At 36.5% G+C, this 20,827-nt stretch overlaps 3 protein-coding genes across 6 annotated transcripts; 1 reads left to right on the plus strand and 2 right to left on the minus strand.

The window, feature by feature from the left end:
- Positions 1 to 15,185, plus strand: LOC143468503 (organic cation transporter protein-like). 3 transcript variants are annotated; one of them, XM_076965769.1, is made up of 14 exons: positions 1 to 185; positions 249 to 362; positions 574 to 703; positions 766 to 869; positions 966 to 1,120; positions 1,257 to 1,381; positions 1,499 to 1,603; positions 2,249 to 2,350; positions 2,481 to 2,575; positions 2,770 to 2,852; positions 2,914 to 3,063; positions 3,207 to 3,315; positions 3,410 to 3,628; positions 14,941 to 15,180. In XM_076965769.1, exons 1-14 carry the CDS (start codon positions 40 to 42, stop codon positions 14,990 to 14,992), a joined length of 1,689 nt encoding a protein of 562 aa, XP_076821884.1. In that variant the 5' UTR covers positions 1 to 39; the 3' UTR covers positions 14,993 to 15,180. The 3 variants fall into 3 exon arrangements, with proteins under 3 accessions (XP_076821884.1, XP_076821883.1, XP_076821885.1); XM_076965768.1 differs by lacking the exon at positions 14,941 to 15,180 and adding an exon at positions 3,761 to 4,032; XM_076965770.1 differs by lacking the exons at positions 1 to 185; positions 249 to 362; positions 574 to 703; ... (8 more) ...; positions 3,207 to 3,315; positions 3,410 to 3,628 and adding exons at positions 11,128 to 11,931; positions 11,995 to 12,108; positions 12,320 to 12,449; ... (8 more) ...; positions 14,383 to 14,491; positions 14,591 to 14,809 and having other exon boundaries at positions 14,941 to 15,185.
- On the minus strand, positions 15,154 to 18,704 carry LOC143468529 (organic cation transporter protein-like). The gene is made up of 10 exons (XM_076965809.1): positions 18,523 to 18,704; positions 18,262 to 18,386; positions 18,040 to 18,144; positions 17,863 to 17,964; positions 17,638 to 17,732; positions 17,360 to 17,442; positions 17,149 to 17,298; positions 16,897 to 17,005; positions 16,579 to 16,797; positions 15,154 to 16,447 (listed from the first exon to the last, which is right to left on the minus strand). Exons 2-10 carry the CDS (start codon positions 18,310 to 18,312, stop codon positions 16,396 to 16,398), a joined length of 966 nt encoding a protein of 321 aa, XP_076821924.1. The 5' UTR covers positions 18,313 to 18,386; positions 18,523 to 18,704; the 3' UTR covers positions 15,154 to 16,395.
- LOC143468548 (steroid transmembrane transporter SLC22A24-like) lies at positions 18,530 to 20,267 on the minus strand. 2 transcript variants are annotated; one of them, XM_076965851.1, is made up of 4 exons: positions 19,563 to 20,267; positions 19,386 to 19,499; positions 18,941 to 19,070; positions 18,530 to 18,878 (listed from the first exon to the last, which is right to left on the minus strand). In XM_076965851.1, the coding sequence occupies exons 1-4, from the start codon at positions 19,706 to 19,708 to the stop codon at positions 18,720 to 18,722; spliced, it is 549 nt and encodes a 182-aa protein (XP_076821966.1). In that variant the 5' UTR covers positions 19,709 to 20,267; the 3' UTR covers positions 18,530 to 18,719. The 2 variants fall into 2 exon arrangements, with proteins under 2 accessions (XP_076821966.1, XP_076821964.1); XM_076965849.1 differs by having other exon boundaries at positions 19,386 to 20,267.
- Positions 20,268 to 20,827: the final 560 nt, after the last annotated feature.

Raw genomic sequence — 20,827 nt, forward strand, 5'->3', positions numbered from 1 at the left:
TTGTACACCTGTGTGTCATAACAACCGACCATAGCAACCATGTATGAATTCGACGTGATCTTGAATAAAATCGGTGGTTTGGGTCCTTATCAAATCGTGTTGATTTTAATGGTGAGCTACTCCAGCTTACCTTCAGGCTACATTTCCATGTCTCCTGTCTTCGTCAGTTATTACCCGGACTACAGGTATAAGAAGCAATGATATTTCGCCTACATAGAGTCATCTTTTAAATATGAAGCTTTTCTCAGATGTCGAGTGCCACCGATCGACAACAACAGCATTTACCAATTAAGTGAAGAGGAAATCTTGAACTTGACCACACCATATGACCCTGATACTGACCAATACGACACTTGCTACAGGTGTGAGAATAATTTGATTTTAAAAATTAACATTGATTTTCCTAATTCTCATTGTAAACGTTCTTATGTATAGAGCTTGGTATAGAAAGCGCACAATCTGTATTTGTATAGATTTAGATACAACTCGGGACAGATCATTTTATGATTGAAGTAAGATGAAGTAATAATCTGATACTTACCTTTCTTCTCACATTAACTCATGGTTTTATAGATATGGATACAACTTGAGCTTGTGTGAGGACGATCCGAGCCAATGTGTAAATAAATCGGCAGATCCAATCAGATGCGATGTTGGATATCATTACGACACTTCCGTTTTCACAGAGACCACAATTACAGAAGTAAATTAGTATTTGTTCAACTTATTAAGTTGATTCTAGTGGACTTATTTCTTTTGTTTCAGTTCAATTTAGTTTGTGACAAAAGCTACCGGGACACAATTAGCCTGACAATCTATATGGTTGGTGCCTTCCTGGGAACTCTCGTGTTCGGGAATTTATCAGATAGGTTTTACAGTTAAAATGGTCATTTGTCTAACTACAACGATAAAGCTCGTTTTTAAACTTGAATTTACGCCTGTTTTTTTACTTTATCTTATCACAGATGGGGTCGAAAACCAATTTTGACCCTCACGTTTTTAGTGGTCAGTTTGGCCTTGCTTGGCAGTTCATTTGCAAACCAGATCTGGATCTTTGATCTCTGTCGTTTCTTGGTGTCGTTTTTCGGCGTTGGAAGCTTTATCACAAGCTTCGTGTATTGTGAGTTTGTTACGAAAACTTAGAAAGTTTTGTTACCACTGGTCAAACTTTTTAGACCGTTTTACCTGTTATGTTGGACATAACGGCAGTACTCAAATCAACCAGTTTTAAGTAACCTCTTACCTTCACATAAAAGTGTTGGAAATTATTCCTGAAAAGTGGACAACAGTTGTAGGAGTGAGTTTTCAGATCGGTTACGCCCTTGGTTATATGATCTTGTCTGGGATTGCTTATCAATGGAGAAATTGGCATCAAATCCAGGTGCATTATTTAACTGTTCTAATTTCTTGTATCCATTATATCAAACGACTTCAAACAAAATGACTTTACCTTTAACCTTGCAAAATTCTTTACAACATTTGTCAAGTTTATTTGCAGTTTGTGCTCTCCATGTTCAGTTTACCTTCTCTTGTATTCCTCATTTTCATTCCTGAATCACCAAGATGGCTTTTTACGACAAACAGGGTTGAAAAAGGAAAAGAGGTTTCATGTTTGCATTGTTTACTTTTAACTGGTTACTTTTTCATTCTTTCTTTAACCCTATCCATACCGGGCTCGCGACTTTACTATATTAACTAGGTGTCGCCGACACTGCACACACATTTTCAATCGTTAATTACTCGAAAACTGTAGGTCGTAAACTGATCGGATTTTTACAGGTTAGAAGCAAAAACATCTGGCTTCCTGTATACATCATAATTGTAAAAGTAAAGAAAGTGAATTTAGTGTAAATTAAGTATTTCTAAAAGTGATAGATTTCTAGAAATTTTTCTTGTGAAATTTTTCTACATAACGCGCCCCCGTTATGCAGAAAACCAGGTGACCGCGAGAAGAGACCGCAAGAGAGTAGTTAATCGAGTTAGTGGTGCGTAAATGAGTAAACGAAAACGATACGCTTCAATGTGGAGAGATAGCAAAATTATGAAAATATGACAATATCTCAAAAATTACAAAATCTAATTTTATAAAACAAACATGGACAGATAGCTGAACATTTTTTTAGGAAAAGTCACCAAATTTCAAGTTTCTAGAGCAAACAATGCAACTGTACGCAACGTTTTACTGTGACTGTGTGCAGGAGAAACCACACCTAGTGAAAATAGGGTTAAGTTTTAGTTTTTTTAACAGGTCAGCAGACGAATTGCAAAATACAACAAAATGAAATTGAATGAACCTGAAGTATGGAACGAAGCCATTATCGAAAAGAATAAGCTACAAGATTTTAAAAAGGTTAAAATATATCAAAAATATCAATTTTACTAGAGTGAAAAGAAAATATAAAAACAAAAAATTTCCGTGTGTTTTATGTTTTGGTATTTTTCAAACCAAGGCTTTCATAGCTTTATTAATAACGTTTCAGGAAGAAAATGGTGAAAACGAGAGAAAATATTCCACACTGGATCTTTTCAAGACGCCAAAAATTCGCATAGTGGCCCTGAAAGTTATTTTCTGTTGGTAAATACGTCACTGCAAAATAATCTAAAAATAATGACACAACCAATCTAAATCTATCAACAAACTATAAAATCGTCTTTCTGGAATTTGCATCTACCAATCTTTGATTAATAACAGAAGTGCAAGCTTTTCTCTGAAAAAATCGATTACTATTAGGATTTATAATAAAAAATATACTAAAAATTGTTTTTTAGGTTTGTCAATGACTTGGTGTATTACGGAGTTTCTTTGAACGTCGCTTCACTCTCAGGAGATGTGTTTTTGAACAACGCACTTGGTAAAAACAAGCTAACAGGAACTGCTCGGCTATGTAGAATATTCACCATGCTTTAATACAGGAGGAATCTTTGAAATCGGGATCTACTTGTTCGTTATTTTCTTCATGGATCGCACGGGACGACGCCTCATGCTCAGTTTGACTTTTACAGTTGCTGGTGTTGGTCTACTTGCCAGCACAATTGTGAATATTTACGCTGGACAAGATCAAAGTACGTGAAAGTATTTGCTCTTTGTGACTTTGACTAAACACCTTGCATATAGACCTCTGGAAGTATGACAAGTAGTTTAAGTGAATTTAGCATTCTAGACATTTAGCTTTTACCTTCAGGTCTTTATTTACCTGTCTTGACAGCCTTGCTGACCTTAAGCCAAGTGTTTGCCTTAGCTGGACGAACTGGGATAGCGGGGTCTTATGCCATCATCTACAATGTGACCACTGAAGTATACCCGACTGTTGTGAGGTATACCGCCATATAGTTCAAGATCTATACGTCATATACTTTGTGAAACACAAATCAATGCATTATCAAATTAATAAATTACCTAATTACACAGAGCGATTGGCGTTAGTGCCGGTAGCATGGCGGCCCAGATTGGATCCATTCTGGTTCCTTTCTTCATCGCACTTGACAATTACATTTCGTGGCTTCCCAACACTATATTCAGCGCACTCGCACTGTTGGCCGCGATCATGGCTTACTCACTGCCTGAAACGAACAAACAAAACTTGATGGAGACAATAGAAGAAGCGGAGATGTTTTATTCTGGAAAGCAGTGAGCAAATTTTTATGTGCCAATTATTTCTTTAATATAGTATCTGGTATTCTCCAGTGTGACACGCTGCACTATGTCAACGTGCTGTTATCAGCAAAAAGTTATTTACTTTTTATAAACCTTATTTCACAGAGACCCATTGAGTGATGCAACAGAAACCTCGTCTAAGATAACAATCCTGTGATAAAAGAAACTTTATCGAATTTCGAAACCAGTTAAAATAAGTGTAAATTATAATTGTTTTGTTTCGATTGTGCATTGTGCAAAATTGACCTGTCCATCTTCTACACTTGTAACTTCATTTAAACTACTTCAAGTTGTTTAAGAAAATCCTACAATACTTTCAGTAACATCTAATGGGCTCCTTCATTATAGCCCACAATTAACAAATCATCTTGCATGCACTGTACTGTTCATATACTGCACATATTCTGGTCAGATGTAATAGGTTTTAGAATTTCACGGAGAAAATGACGAGAAATCCTGGTAAGAGCATTGGTTAACATGTCGAAGGACTTGTGTTAACTCTGATATAACAAACTTTCTGGATTAGTCACCAGATCCTGTAAATGGTTTTAAATCAAGTAGCACTTATTGTAAGGTCATGTTGCCTTTGTAGTATGAATGTCTTTTAGGTGCATAAAAATAATCCCGTGACATAGATGCAAAGAGAATAAAGCTGAAAATCTTATGTTTATAAATATATTTAAATATAGATCAAGTTCCAATCAGTGCCATATAGACATCAAAATTTTGCAGGAAAATTAATAGATTTTCCGATATAAAATTGTACAAATGTGGACTTTTACCTTTAATTTTTCGCATGTAAAGCCGCATTTTGCTTGAGGAGTAACTGGATAGTTGTCACAATTTAGAGTTTTTGCTTTCTTAAAATTACTTACGCAGATAAATTTATTCAAGGGTTGAATAATAACATTAGCAATCATGTATGGGTTTTTTTTATTCTTGGAAAAAGCTGGTGGGTTGGGTCCTTATCAAATCACATTGACATTATTAGTGAGTTACGTCAGCTTGCTCTCAGGAAGTAACAGTTTAGCCTCAGTTTTTATCAGTTACTATCCTGCGTACAGGTGAGCAGTTGTATTGTATCTGTGGTCTAGTACTTGATTACCATTATCCTGGATGCTCTATGCATGAAGGTCACTTTTAAGGAAATACTGAAGTCTCAAATATTGTAACAATTATTTGGAGCATAAAATCGTAAATATAACATAAATGTATACTGCAAAGTTTTGAACTAAAAGAACAAATACGAGCAGTATAAGGGACAAAATTTTCAACAACTGGACGAAGGTATACAGATGTGAAACGGGAAACTTTCTCTTTTTCCCAGAGGTCGAGAATCGACAACAACAGCATTTACCAATTAAGTGAAGAGGAAATGTTGAACTTGACCACACCATATGACCCTGACCAATATTACACTTACTACAGGTGCGAGAATAATTTGAAAGTGCCGAAATTTTACATTAATTTAACCATTTAACTGTTTATATTTGTGGATGTGTGATTATTTACCCATATATGATATAGGTTAGCAATTGATTGATTTTCTTTTACAGATATAGACAACTTGAGTTTATGTGAAAAAGATTTGAACAAGTGTATAAACAAGTCATCAGATGCAATCAAATGCCATGTTGGGTATCGTTAGGACACATTTGTTTTCACGGAGACAACCGTTAATGAAGTAAATTAGGGCGCTTTAATTTTTCTACACAAAAGAACTATTCTGTCATCATTTTTTTTCTTTTCTTTATTTCAGTTCAATCTAGTTTGTGACCAAAGCTTCCGGGACACAATTAGTCTTACAATTTAAATGCCTGGCTCTTTCTTTGGAATGATTTTTTTTTGAAGTTTATCTGACAGGTTGCTTAAACACTTTATTAACAAATATCAAACGTCATTTCATTTACAAACGTCAGCTTAACTCATTTCTTCTGATTGTTTCAGACGTGGAAGATAATTGACGAGGTTCTTTCTATATTCCGCAACCAGTTTGGCCGTGCTCGGAAGTTCTTTTGTCACGAGAGTATTTTTATACACCGTTTTTATATCCATCACGTTATACACCGTTTTTATATCCATCACGTTATACACCGTTTTTATATCCATCACGTTATACACCGTTTTTATATCCATCACGTTATACACCGTTTTTATATCCATCACGTTATACTCGTTTTATACTCGTGACGTCTCAGATCGTTAGCCCGAGGGCCCAATTAGTAATGTATTTAGCGTCCCACGGGGATTCCTTAGTCGCGTGGAATTGGTTTTGTGGGAATGTTGCGCTCGGCTGTGTGGTGTTGAGCTAGTGTAAAATCAGTCTACGTTGGGGTTTGATGGCGAGAAGATCATTGTTTTTATTGAAGAAAATGCCATTAAAAGATGTTAAAGCAAACCTAGCTAATTGACTAGCCGTTAAGTGGGCAGTTCCTGGTTAAGAAAAAGTTTGGTTACAATTGGCGAGCGCGCCAGGATCCCGCAGTCAATGAAACTATCCCCATAAACGTTTGGAAGTTTCACGATGTCCAGCATCTATTTTGCTATTCCGCCGCCAAAATATGAGCGCAACGAAGATTTCCTAAGCTTTTTCAACCGCTTCGACGCTTATTGTTCGACGATTGAAGCGAATCCTGCTTTAAAGAAGCATCTTCTAATTAACAGCTTGGATGAAGACTTAAGCTAGGATGTACGAGGCAGAGACTTGTCGCTTTTCGACTTGGAGTACGATGAGTTGGTGAAAAGAGGTACCGAAGCGAGGCAGCCAATTGGTTCTACGGAAAGTAACAACTATCGAGTGTTAAATGGGACTCAATTCGATGCCGACAGAGCAATATCTTCGTTGGCTTTCGCTGTACGGAAACGTATATGTGCGATAGAAGCTGCTGAAACTCCCACTCCCGAAGAGCAGGCCGCTGAGTCTGCTCCCGCTGAAGAAGCTGCTGAAACTCCCACTCCCGAAGAGCAGGCCGCTGAGTCTGCTCCCGCTGAAGAAGCTGCTGAAACTCCAGCTCCCGTAGAGCAGGCCGCTGAGTCCGCTCCAGCCGAAGAAGCTGCCGAAACTCCCGCTCCCGAAGAGCAGGCCGCTGAGTCAGCTCCAGCAGAACAAGCTGCTGAAACTCCAGCTCCCGAAGAGCAGGCCGCTGAGTCCGCTCCAGCCGAAGAACCTGCCGAAACTCCCGCTCCCGAAGAGCAGGCCGCTGAGCCAGCTCCAGCAGAACAAGCTGCTGAAACTCCAGCTCCCGAAGAGCAGGCCGCTGAGTCCGCTCCAGCCGAAGAAGCTGCCAAAACTCCAGCTCCCGAAGAGCAGGCCGCTGAGTCTGCTCCAGCCAGCAAGCAGCTCATTTGGGGCGTAAGTTTGTCTCGGTACGATCACGAACTGAGCCAATCGAGTGATTTTTGTGCAGTGGAGTCGTCAGCGACACCAGGGGACGGATGTTCACCAAGCTGGACGGTCGGTTTTGGTTGCGTGGTGCTCATCAACAACGGAGCGCCAGACGATTAACAAGGAGCTACAAACGATGGTCGTTTACCCGGATGTTGAATAACTTTTCCGGGGCCGGAAAAGAACTGATCTGGGGGGGATGTCACGAGAGTATTTTTATACACCGTTTTTATATCCATCACGTTATACACCGTTTTTATATCCATCACGTTATACACCGTTTTTATTCGCATTGTCTTTATGCATGTTCACGATATGCTGTGTTTTACTTGTTTATACTCGTGACGTCTCAGATCGTTAGCCCGAGGGCCCAATTAGTAATGTATTTAGCGTCCCACGGGGATTCCTTAGTCGCGTGGAATTGGTTTTGTGGGAATGTTGCGCTTGGCTGTGTGGTGTTGAGCTAGTGTAAAATCAGTCTACGTTGGGGTTTGATGGCGAGAAGATCATTGTTTTTATTGAAGAAAATGCCATTAAAAGATGTTAAAGCAAACCTGGCTAATTGACTAGCCGTTAAGTGGGCAGTTCCTGGTTAAGAAAAAGTTTGGTTACACTTTTACTCACCAAATCTGGCTTTTTGACATCTGTCGTTTCATGGTGTCATTCTTCAGCGCTGGAAGTTACGGAACAAGTTTTGTTTATCGTTAAGTGCAATGAAAAAAATTCAGAGCAATAAAAGTGACAATTTTTAACTAGTTATGTTTAGCAAAAATACCAATGTAACACTGTAACGGAAGCAGCAAAAATTGCAGGTTGTAACTGTTTAAATTCAGTGCAAAATGCATTATGTGACGTTATGCCGTTTATTTTGCGTACAGGTGAGCAGTTGTATTGTATCTGTGGTCTAGTACTTGATTACCATTATCCTGGATACTCTATGCATGAAGGTCACTTTTAAGGAAATACTGAAGTCTCAAATATTGTAAAAATTATTTGGAGCATAAAATCGTAAATATAAGATAAATGTATACTATAAAGTTTTCAATTAAAAGAATAAATACGAGCAGCACAAAGAACAAAGTTTTCTGCAACTGGACCAAAATGTACAGATATGAAACGGATAATTTTCATTTCTCCCAGAGTTCGAGTGCCACCGATCGACAACAACAGCATTTACCAATCAAGTTAAGAAGAAATCTTGAACTTGACCACACCATATGACCCTGACACCGACCAATACGACACTTTTTACAGGTTGGAGAATAATTTGTTTTTGAAAAATTGCATTGATTGTCTTTTCGTTGTAAACGTTCTTATACTAAACTGTCGACATTTTTTTGCTTGAAATCAAAAAATTCATGACACCTGAGTACGCATTAGACGTTCGTCGGCCTGGCTAGCTTCATCCAAATAGACACCGAATATTTAATCAATCTATGAAGATTTTTTTCTGTCAACGAATGCCACGAGTCCTACTCTTTGATTAACTTTTGTCCATGCAATTTGCAAGGAATTTTTACGCAAGTTGAAGTTCTTAAAACTGCAAAAAGTAGTTCCATTAGTTTTCAACCAAACATAAATAAGATACCTGTAAAAGCACACTTGAGTTTCACTAAGACAAGAGCTTTCTTGCTTGGTGGCTTGCACATTGACATGCTCCTCCTGAATTGTCAAGCTCGGCTGGGAGGAGCAAGGTGGAACTTCTAGAATGCTGACTTCATCTATTTCCTGTTTTAAAGTAAGCTGTGTGTAGTTTACTTTTACTTTCGTTGCAGTCTTTATGCTGCTTGCAGCATATATACATGTGTACGTGAAAGACCTTCAGAGTTCTCTGTGTCAGGCATAAAACTGTGAAAAAATATTTGGAATATTTACAGGAGTAGAATAAACAGACGACTGAGACGTGGTGGAGTTGATGTTTCTACTCCTGCTAGGTGGATTAAAATCATTGAAAAGTAAAACAGCGATTTGGTCATGAATCAGTTTTTATTGATTTTATTTCAAGCTCCCATTGAAAAAGCCAATTTTCTGAGGTCAGCATCATTTAGTTCTACAAATGCTTGCCCCTTCAATTTGCTCTTCTACAAACAACCAAAAGTGGTCCGAGGGAAACTGATGTACACAGCGAGAAATACTCATGTTGTTGCAGCAAGTAATATAATGCAGGCTCTTTATCTAGCTACAGTTTACAATGTTATATCAATGAATGTTTCAAGGTAATGAATTTTTGTCCGTAAAAAGAAATAAACTTTTACTCTATAGTAATAATTTGCAAATATTTGTCAACATCTAAACGCACAATAATGCTGGAAGTGGCATTTTCATTGCAGCACACAGCATATGCATGGACATCATTACATAATTACAGTGTTTCCCAAGACCTACACATAACATACCATGCAAAATTAAAAAAAAAGCTTAGATATTTCTCCAAAACTGGCAAGTTTTCAAAGGTGAGTTCACGTGTTTTCAGCATAAGAAATATGTGTGGAGCAGACATGGTACCAAGATACATAGCCCATTTCGAAACAAACATCTTTAACTTAGAAGTTTTAAAGTAATTCATGACAAAATCTGCCTCTGGTAAATACTCAACATTAACTGCAGAAATGAGTCCACATTCCAGATGTGGTTGAAACTTGGTTAAATAGGCAATTTTTTGGTTCTTTTTGTTGGGTTCGCCAGCCGCACTTTTTTACTTCACAATTCGTTATTATCTAAACATTTTGCGTTACGTTAAATATCGGCGACAGACTACCACGACGACAACGTGAAATCACCTTAGACCTTTCCTTACCATAACACAAAGCCGCATGACATCTCACACAATGGGATCAATAGCACTGCCAGCAGGGGCATAAACTTTATGACGTCAGAATTCGGTTATCAAAACTAATTAAGTGATGGTTTGAACAAACAGGTGTTCTTCGGTTACAGTCAATCTCGAAAAAGATGAATACTTTTTGTTAAGATGAACGACTATAATGTTTAATGTTTGTAAAATAGATTACTCTGATTCATCACAGATTTAACAGTCCATACGGTCTTACAACTGGTGGCAAAACGCAGAAAATTCCTGCAGATTTTGTTATTGTTGCAACAAACCGTTTTAAGGGTGACATTCACCCAGAGTATAATATAGGCTATTATATTAGGCCGAATATAGTTTAGACAGCCATGCTTCGAAATTTTCCTGAATTTTTTATGACTCATTACCATTATGCCGTATACAAAAAAGTATATTACAATTACAAAACACTCCAAATAGTATAGAAATATGTGTGTATATATGACTTATTGGATAAATAAAATGTTATTTGAGTGTAATGAAAGATAAAATATGAACCGAAAACTGTAACTCATTAAAATCAACCCAAGCAATAACACAAAACAGTCTTTCTTTGTTTATTCATTATGACTATTTTTCGCTCAAAAAATGACTCTTGTGAAAGTGATATTTTTGGCCCTTTATATAGAGCTTACTATATATAGCGTGTTATCCGTATGTGTATAGATTTAGATACAACACAGGACAGATCATTTTATGAGCGAAGTAAAATGAAGTATCAATCTGATGCTTACCTTTATTCTCACACCAACTCATTATTTTATAGATATGCATATAACTCGAGCTGTGGGGACGATCCAAACCAATGTGTAAATAACTCGGCAGATTCAATCATATGCGACGTTGGATATCATTACGACACTTCCGTTTTCACACAGACCACAGTTAAAACTTTGTGAAATATAATTTTTTTGCTTCGTTTCACCAATTTACACGAATAAATACCTTCACACATTTGTTAAGTGCATCGATCATGTTACAAAATAATTCACTCAAACATTACTAAGTGTTGAGTTAATACTTTGCGCTTATGTCCACAATATTAAATATTACTGCACGCTGCGCAAATATTTACATATCAGTAATATATTGTCTGTTGAACACAATTTCTGTCACATGAAAAGCGGATGAGACCTAAATAGTTCCATTAAGAGCAATGCATTAGGCTCAATAGTCATAAGAGCCTAAGAGTAAAAGGGTTTTAATAATGATTTTAGAGATGATAACTGGTCTCAGCTGGAAAGAATGTTCTTGGATAACTTTCACATTCATAGAAAAAGCAGTTTACATCGAATCGACATTATACTGCGCAGTATGACAGAGTCTGTAAGAACAGAAAGAAACTCAAAAGCCAAATTCAAAATCTCTGAATTAAAACGAAAATAAAAGACCAGATGAAAGGTCGCAAAGGTCCAATGTTAAACAACGTAAATCTTGCAATTAAGTCGAGCAAAAACAAAATTGTAACTGTGAGGCCAAAGCAATGCAGGTGGAATCCACATGAAATGGAGTGGTTCAAATTGACTGAAACAACACCATACAAACTGTTGCTAAGTTTTGCGTACAACAACGCCAATATGATTTGCACATTGATCCAACAGTCAGTTTATCAGAAGGCAAAATGGGTTAAACTCAAGCCAAGGCACATGAGTGTAGGCGACTTCAAAACATGATCATGATAAAACAACAAACACTCCAAGGTACACTTTATAGAATGACTGACAGGTAGCCTATATCTAAAGCGATGAGTTACAAAGCAGTCATTTAGATGCTCGGATAAAATTTCCTACAAACAGTTTTTCATTAAGAGCATTAAAAATAAATAAGAATACGCCTTTAGTTTCATGTCTAACATAAATTGTACACCTGTGTGTCATAACAACCGACAATAGCAACCATGTATGAATTCGACGTGATCTTGAATAAAATTGGTGGTTTGGGTCCTTATCAAATCGTATTGATTTTAATGGTGAGCTACTCCAGCTTACCTTCAGGCTACAATTCCATGGCTTCCATCTTCGTCAGTTATTACCCGGACTACAGGTATAAGAAGCAAAAATATTTCGCCTACATGGAGTCATCTTATAAATATGAAGCTTTTCCCAGATGTCGAGTGCCACCGATCGACAACAACAGCTTTTACCAATTAAGTGAAGAGGAAATCTTGAACTTGACCACACCATATGACCCTGATACTGACAAATACGACACTTGCTACAGGTGCGAGAATAATTTGTTGTTGAAAATTAACATTGATTTTCCTAATTCTCATTGTAAACGTTCTTATGTATAGAACTTGGTATAGATTGCGCATAATCCGTATTTCTATAGATTTAGATACAACTCGAGACAGATCATTTCATAAGTGAAGTAAGATGAAGTAATAATCTGATGCTCAAATTTATTCTCACATTAACTCATGGTTTTATAGATATGGATACAACTTGAGCTTGTGTGAGGACGATCCGAACCAATGTGTAAATAAATCGGCAGATCCAATCAAATGCGATGTTGGATATCATTACGACACTTCCGTTTTCACAGAGACCACAATTACAGAAGTAAATTAGTATTTGTTCAACTTATTAAGTTGATTCTAGTGGACTTATTTCTTTTGTTTCAGTTCAATTTAGTTTGTAACAAAAGCTACCGAGACACAATTAGCCTGACAATCTATATGGTTGGTGCCTTCCTGGGAACTCTGGTGTTCGGGAATTTATCAGATAGGTTTTACAGTTAAAATGGTCTTTTGTCTAACTACAACGATAAAGCTCGTTTTTAAACTTGAATTTACGCCTGTTTTCTTGCTTTATCTTATCACAGATGGGGTCGAAAACCAATTTTGACCCTCGCGTATTTAGTGATCAGTTTGGCCTTGCTTGGCAGTTCATTTGCAAACCAGACCTGGATCTTTGATCTCTGTCGTTTCTTGGTGTCGTTTTTCGACGTTGGAAGCTATGTCACGAGCTTCGTGTATCGTGAGTTTGTTCGGAAAACTTAGAAAGTTTTGTTACCACAGGTCAAACGTTTTAGATCGCTTTACTTGTTATATGGAACATAACGGCAGTACTTAAATGAACCAGTCTTAAGTAAACTCTTACCTTCACCTAAAAGTGTTGGAAATTGTTCCTGAAAAGTGGACAACAGTTGTAGGAGTGAGTTTTCAGATCGGTTACGCACTTGGTTATATGATCTTGTCTGGAATTGCTTATCAATGGAGAAATTGGCATCAAATCCAGGTGTTTCATTTAACTGTTCTAATTTGTTTTATCCATTTTATCAAACAGCTTGAAACACAATGACTTTACCTTTCATCTTGCAAAATTCTTTACAACATTTTTCAAGTTTATTTGCAGTTTGTGCTTTCCATGTTCAGTTTACCTTCTCTTGTATTCCTCATTTTCATTCCTGAATCACCAAGATGGCTTTTTACGACAAACAGGGTTGAAAAAGGAAAAGAGGTTTCATGTTTGCTTTGTTTACTTTTAACCGGTTAACTTTTTCATTCTTTGTTTAAATTGTAGTTTTTTTAACAGGTCTGCAGTCGAATTGCAAAATACAACAAAGTGAAATTGAATGAACCTGAAGTATGGGACGAAGCCATTATCGAAAAGGATGAGCTACAAGATTTTAAAAAGGTTAAAATATATCAAAAGTTTCAATTTTACTAGAGAGAAAAGGAAATATGGAAACCAAAAACTTCAATGTGATTTACGTTTTTATAATTTTCAAACCAAGGCTTTCATAACTTTATTAATAATGGTGTAGGAAGAAAATGGTGAAAATGAGAGAAAATATTCTACACTGGATCTTTTCAAGACGCCAAAAATTCGCCTAGTGTCCTTGAAAGTTATTTTCTGTTGGTAAATACGTCACTGCAAAATCATAAATAAACCATCACACAGACAACTTCTATCCATCAATAAATTACAAAATCGTATTTTTAGAATTTGCAACTAACAATCTTTGATTCATAACAGAAGTGCAAACTTTTCTCTTAAAAATTGCTTACAATTGTAATTTATAATAAAATATATTCTAAAAATTTTTTTTGTAGGTTTGTCAATGCGTTGGTGTATTACGGAGTTTCTTTGAACGTCGCTTCACTGTCAGGAGATGTGTTTTTGAACAACGCACTTGGTAAAAACAAGCGAACAGGCACTAATCGGCTATGTAGAATAATCACCATTCTTTAATACAGGAGGAATCTTTGAAATCGGGATCTACTTGTTCGTTATTTTCTTCATGGATCGCACGGGACGACGCCTCATGCTCAGTTTGACCTTTACAGTTGCTGGTGTTGGTCTACTTGCAAGCACAATTGTAAATATTTTCGCCGGACAAGATCAAAGTAAGTGAAAACTTTTGCTCTTAGTGACTTTGACTAAAAACCTTGCATATAGATCTCTGACAGTATTGCAAGATGTTTAAGTGAATTTAGCATTCTAGACATTTAGCTTTCACCTTGAGGTATGTATTTACATGTCTTGACAGCCTTGCTGACCTTAAGCCAAGTGTTTGCCTTAACTGGACGAACTGGGATAGCGGGGTCTTATGCCATCATCTACAATGTGACCACTGAAGTATACCCGACTGTTGTGAGGTATAACGCCATAGACTTCAAGATCTAAGTTATACGTCAAGTACTTTATGAAACACAAATCAATGCATTATCAAATTAATAAATTACCTAATTACACAGAGCGATTGGCGTTAGTGCCGGTAGCATGACGGCCCAGATTGGATCCATTCTGGTTCCTTTCTTCATCGCACTTGACAATTACATTTCGTGGCTTCCCAACACTATATTCAGCGCACTCGCACTGTTGGCCGCGTTCATGGCTTACTCACTGCCTGAAACAAACAAACAAAACTTGATGGAGACAATAGAAGAAGCAGAGATGTTTTATTCTGGAAAGCAGTGAGCATATTGTTATGTGGCAATTATTTCTTTAATGTAGTATCTGGTATTCTCCAGTGTCACACGCTGCACAATGTCAACGTTCTGTTATCAGCAAATGTTATTTAGTTTTATAAAATTTTATTCAACAGGGACCCAGTGATTGATGCAAGAGAAACCTCGTCCATGTACACAAGACTGTGATAAAAGAAACTTCATCCAAGTTCGAAAATAGCCAAAATGTTTGTGAAATATAATTTTTTGTTTCATTTCACCAATTTGTACAAACAAATGCCTTCACACATTTATTAAGTGCGTCGCTGATATTACAAAGTAACTTACTCAAACATTACCAAGTTTCTGGTTAAATGTACGCTTATGTCCACAATATTGAATATTAATGCAAGCTGTGCAAATATGTACATATCAGTAATATGTTGTCTGTTGAACACAATTCCTGTCACATGAAAAGCGGATGAGACCTAAATAGTTCCATTAAGAGCAATGCATTCGGCGCAGTAGTCGTTAAAGCCTAAGAGTAAAAGGTTTTTTAATAATGATTTTAAACGTGATAACTGGTCTCAGTTGGAAAGAATATTCTTGGATAACTTTCACATTCATGGAAAAAGTAGTTTACATCGAATCAACATTATACTGCACAGTATGACAGAGTCCGTAAGAACAAAAGGGAAACCCAAAAGCCAAATTCAAAATATCTGAACATAAACATAAGATTTTCAGCTTTATTCTCTTTGCATCTATACATAAGGTTTGAATTGCTCCAATTTCCATCAGTTTAAATTGTTCCCAAACGATTACAACAAAACGATGTACGATGTTCGATTGTACGATGTTCAACAAAACAAAAAACGCTCTTTACAGCTGCAGAAAATATTTGCAGCTATCGAAGCTTTGTGATACATGTCCTCGTGTTTCTGGTTCACGCCTCAAAGTGTAAGATATATGGGAAACGTTAGAAATTTCCATCCCGTACGCGACGGTTATGATCAGTCACTTTTTCACACATTCAGCAAATCGCGGCATCAAGCACTTATGGATGAAATCGAAAAGAACTTTTTTTCGTTATTTACCGTCGCCTAAATAATTATTCTTTGACAAGCGATATTCTTAAAATGATGAACGCAATGCGCGTCACTAAAAGACATTCATACCGCAAAGGCAAAGAGACCATCCAATAAGTTTGCTACTAGATATAAACCATTTACAGCATCTGGTGAGTAATTCAGAAATTTTGTTATATCAGAGTTAACACAAATCCTTCGACATTTTAACCCATGCTTTTATAAGGATTTTGCTTCATTTTCTCCGTGAATGTCTAAAACGTATTACATCTGACCTGAATATGTGCAGTGTATGAACAGGACAGTGCATGCAAGATGATTTGTCAATTGTCGGCTATAATGAAGGAGCCCATTAGATGTTACTGAAAGTATTGCAGGAATTTCTTAAAATACTGGAAGTAGTTTAAATGAAGTTACAAGTGTGGAAAATGGACAGGTCAATTTTAAATAATGCACAATCGAAACAAAACAATTATAATTTACATTTCTTTTAACTAGTTTCGAAGTTCGATGAAGTTTCTTTTATCACAGGATTGTGTTCATGGACGAGGTTTCTCTTGCATCAATTACTGGGTCTCTGTTGAAATAAGGTTTATAAAACTAAAAAACTTTTTCTGATAACAGCACGTTGCCATAGCGCAGCGTGTGACACTGAAGAATACCAGATACTATAATAAAGTAATAACTGGCACATAAAAATTTGCTCACCGCTTGCCAGAATAAAACATCTCCGCTTCTTCTATTGTCTCCATCAAGTTTTGTTTGTTCGTTTCAGGCAGTGAGTAAGCCATGATCGCCGCCAACAGTGCGAGTGCGCTGAATATAGTGTTGGGAAGCCACGAAATGTAATTGTCAAGTGCGATGAAGAAAGGAACCAGAATGGATCCAATCTGGGCCGTCATGCTACCGGCACTAACGCCAATCGCTCTGTGTAATTAGGTAATTTATTATTATGACAATGCATTGATTTATGTTTCATAAAGTACATGACGTATAACTTAGATCTTGAAGTCTATGGCGTTATACCTCACAACAGTCGGGTATACTTCAGTGGTCACATTGTAGATGATGGCATAAGACCCCGCTATCCCAGTTCGTCCAGTTAAGGCAAAAACTTGGCTTAAAGTCAGCAAAGCTGTCAAGACAGGTAAATAAAGACCTGAAGGTGAAAGCTAAATGTCTAGAATGCTAAATACACAAAAAGGTCTTTTTACACTGCCAGAGGTCTATATGCAAGGTGTTTAGCCAAAGTCACTAAGAGCAAAAGTTTTCACGTACTTTGATCTTGTCCGGCGTAAATATTTACAATTGTGCTGGCAAGTAGACCAACACCAGCAACTGAAAAAGTCAAACTGAGCATGAGGCGTCGTCCCGTGCGATCCATGAAGAAAATAACAAACAAGTAGATCCCGATTTCAAAGATTCCTCCTGTATTAAAGAATGGTGAATATTCTACATAGCCGAGCAATGCTAGTTAGCTTGTTTTTACCAAGTGCGTTGTTCAAAAACACATCTCCTGACAGTGAAGCGACGTTCAAAGAAACTCCGTAATACACCAAGGCATTGACAAACCTAAAAAAAAAAATTTTTAGAATATTTTTTATTATAAATTACAATTGTAAGCAATTTTTCAGAGAAAAGTTTGCACTTCTGTAATGAATCAAAGATTGTTAGCTGGAAATTTTAAAAATACGATTTTGTAATTTATTGATGGATAGAAGTTGTCTGTGTGATGGTTTTTATATTATTTTGCAGTGACGTATTTACCAACAGAAAATAACTTTCAAGGACACTATGCGAATTTTTGGCGTCTTGAAAAGATCCAGTGTAGAACATTTTCTCTCATTTTCACTATTGTCTTCCTAGAACGTCATGAATAAATTTATTAAAGCCTTGGTTTGAAAATTATAAAAACGTAAATCACATTGAAGTTTTTGGTTTCCATATTTCCTTTTTTCTCTTGTAAAATTGAAACTTTTGATATATTTTAACCTTTTTAAAATCTTTTAGCTCATCCTTTTCGATAATGGCTTCGTCCCATATTTCAGGTTCATTCAATTTCACTTTGTTGTATTTTGCAATTCGTCTGCTGACCTGTTAAAAAAACTACAACTTAAGGAAAGAATAAAAAAGTTAACCGGTTAAAAGTAAACAATGCAAACATGAAACCTCTTTTCCTTTTTCAACCCTGTTTGTCGTAAAAAGCCATCTTGGTGATTCACGAATGAAAATGAGGAATACAAGAGAAGGTAAACTGAACATGGAGAGCACAAACTGCAAATAAACTTGACAAATGTTGTAAAGAATTGTGCAAGATGAAAGGTAAAGTCATTGTGCTTCAAGCTGTTTGATAAAATGGATACAAGAAATTAGAACAGTTAAATGAAACACCTGGATTTGATGCCAATTTCTCCATTGATAAGCAATTCCAGACAAGATCATATAACCAAGTGCGTAACCGATCTGAAAACTCACTCCTACAACTGTTGTCCACTTTTCAGGAACAATTTCCAACACTTTTAGGTGAAGGTAAGAGTTTACTTAAGACTGGTTCATTTAAGTACTGTCGTTATGTTCCATATAACCGGTAAAGCGATCTAAAACGTTTGACCAGTGGTAACAAAACTTTCTAATTTTTCCGAACAAACTCACGATACACGAAGCTCGTGACATAGCTTCCAACGTCGAAAAACGACACCAAGAAACGACAGAGATCAAAGATCCAGATCTGGTTTGCAAAGGAACTGCCAAGCAAGGCCAAACTGATCACAAAATACGCGAGGGTCAAAATTGGTTTTCGACCCCATCTGTGATAAGAAAAACAAGAAAAGTCAGATGTAAGTTCAAGTTTATAAACGAGCTTTATCGTTGTAATTAGAAAATAAATAATAATAACTGTAAAACCTATCTGATAAATTCCCGAACACCAGAGTTCCCAAAAAGGCACCAACCATATAAATTGTCAGGCTAATTGTGTCTCGGTAGCTTTTGTCACAAACTAAATTGAACTGAAACAAAAGAAATAAATCCACTAGAATCAGCTTAATAAGTTGAACAAATACTAATTTACTTCTGTAATTGTGGTCTCTGTGAAAACGGAAGGTTCGTAATGATATCCAACATCGCATTTGATTGGATCTGCCGATTTATTTACACATTGGTTCGGATCGTCCTCACACAAACTCAGGTTATATCCATATCTATAAAAAAATAAGTTGATGTTACGACAATTGCAGTGTTATCAATAAACAAAACTTCAATCAATAACTGGCAAACACTTTTTCAAGAATGATGTAATGGTATTAAAAATGCAACCCAGGCCGCTACAGAACAAAGATAAGCATTCGATTGTTGCTTCATCGTACTTCAATCATAACTTGACCTGACCCAAGTTGTATCTAAATCTATACAAATACGGATTATGCCTAATCTATACCAAGTTCTATACATAAGAACGTTTACAATGAGAATTAAGAAAATCAATGTTAATTTTCAAAAACAAATTATCCTCGCACCTGTAGCAAGTGTCGTATTTGTCAGTATCAGGGTCATATGGTGTGGTCAAGTTCAAGATTTCCTCTTCACTTAATTGGTAAATACTGTTGTTGTCGATCGGTGGCACTCGACATCTGAGAAAAGCTTCATATTTAAAAGATGACTCCATGTTGGCGAAATATTTTTGCTTCTTATACCTGTAGTCCGGGTAATAACTGACGAAGATGGAAGCCATGGAATTGTAGCCTGAAGGTAAGCTGGCGTAACTCACCATTAAAATCAATACGATTTGATAAGGACCCAAACCACCAATTTTGTTCAAGATCACGTCAAATTCATACATGGTTGCTATGGTTGGTTGTTATGATAAATAGGTGTAAAGCTTTTGTTACATGAAACTAAAGGTCTTTTCTGTTTTATTTTTAATGCTGGTAATGAAAAACTGTTTGTAGGAAAATTCATCCGAACACCTAAATGACTGCCTTGTAACTTATCGCTATAGATATAGACTACCTGTCAATCATTCTGTAAAGTGTACCTTGGAGTGTTTGTTGTTTTATCATGATCATGTTATGAAGTCGCCTACACTCATGTGTCTTGGTTTGAGTTTAACCCATTTTGCCTTCTCATAAACTGACTGTTGGATCAATGTGCAAATCATATTGCCGTTGTTGTACGCAAAACTTCGCAACAGTTTGTATGGTGTTGTTTCAGTCAATTTGAACCACTCCATTTCATGTGGATTCCACCTGCATTGCTTTGGCCTCACAGTTACAATTTTGTTTTTGCTCGACTTAATTGCAAGATTTACGTTGTTTAACGTTGGACCTTAGCGTCCTTTCATCTGGTCTTTTATTTTCGTTTTATTTCAGAGGTTTTGAATTTGGCTTTTGAGTTTCTTTCTGTTCTGTTCTTTTGTTCTTACAGGCTTAGTCATACTGTGCAGTATAATGTCGATTCGATGTAAACTACTTTTTCCATGAATGTGAAAGTTATCCAAGAACATTCTTTCCAACTGATACCAGTTATCACGTTTAAAATCATTATTAAAAACCCTTTTACTCTTAGGCTTTAACGACTATTGAGCCTAATGCATTGCTCTTAATGGAACTATTTAGGTCTGATCCGCTTTTCATGTGACAGGAATTGTGTTCAACAGACAACATATTACTGATATGTACATATTTGCACAGCATGCATTAATATTTGATATTGTGGACATAAGCGCAACATATTAACTCGACACTTAGTAATGTTTGAGTAAGTTACTTTGTAATATCATCGACGCACTTAATAAATGTGTAAAGGTATTTGTTTGTACAAATTGGTGATATGAAAAAAACAATTTAAATTATTTCTCTATATCGAAACCCGAATTCTTACGAAAACTTTGTTTCCGTGTGTACGTCAGTCCATGTCCTGTATAAACTCTATTTGCCTTACGACAAATTAGTGTTTTAAA

Source organism: Clavelina lepadiformis, chromosome 8 (assembly GCF_947623445.1).
Source record: "Clavelina lepadiformis chromosome 8, kaClaLepa1.1, whole genome shotgun sequence".
NCBI lineage: Eukaryota > Metazoa > Chordata > Ascidiacea > Aplousobranchia > Clavelinidae > Clavelina > Clavelina lepadiformis.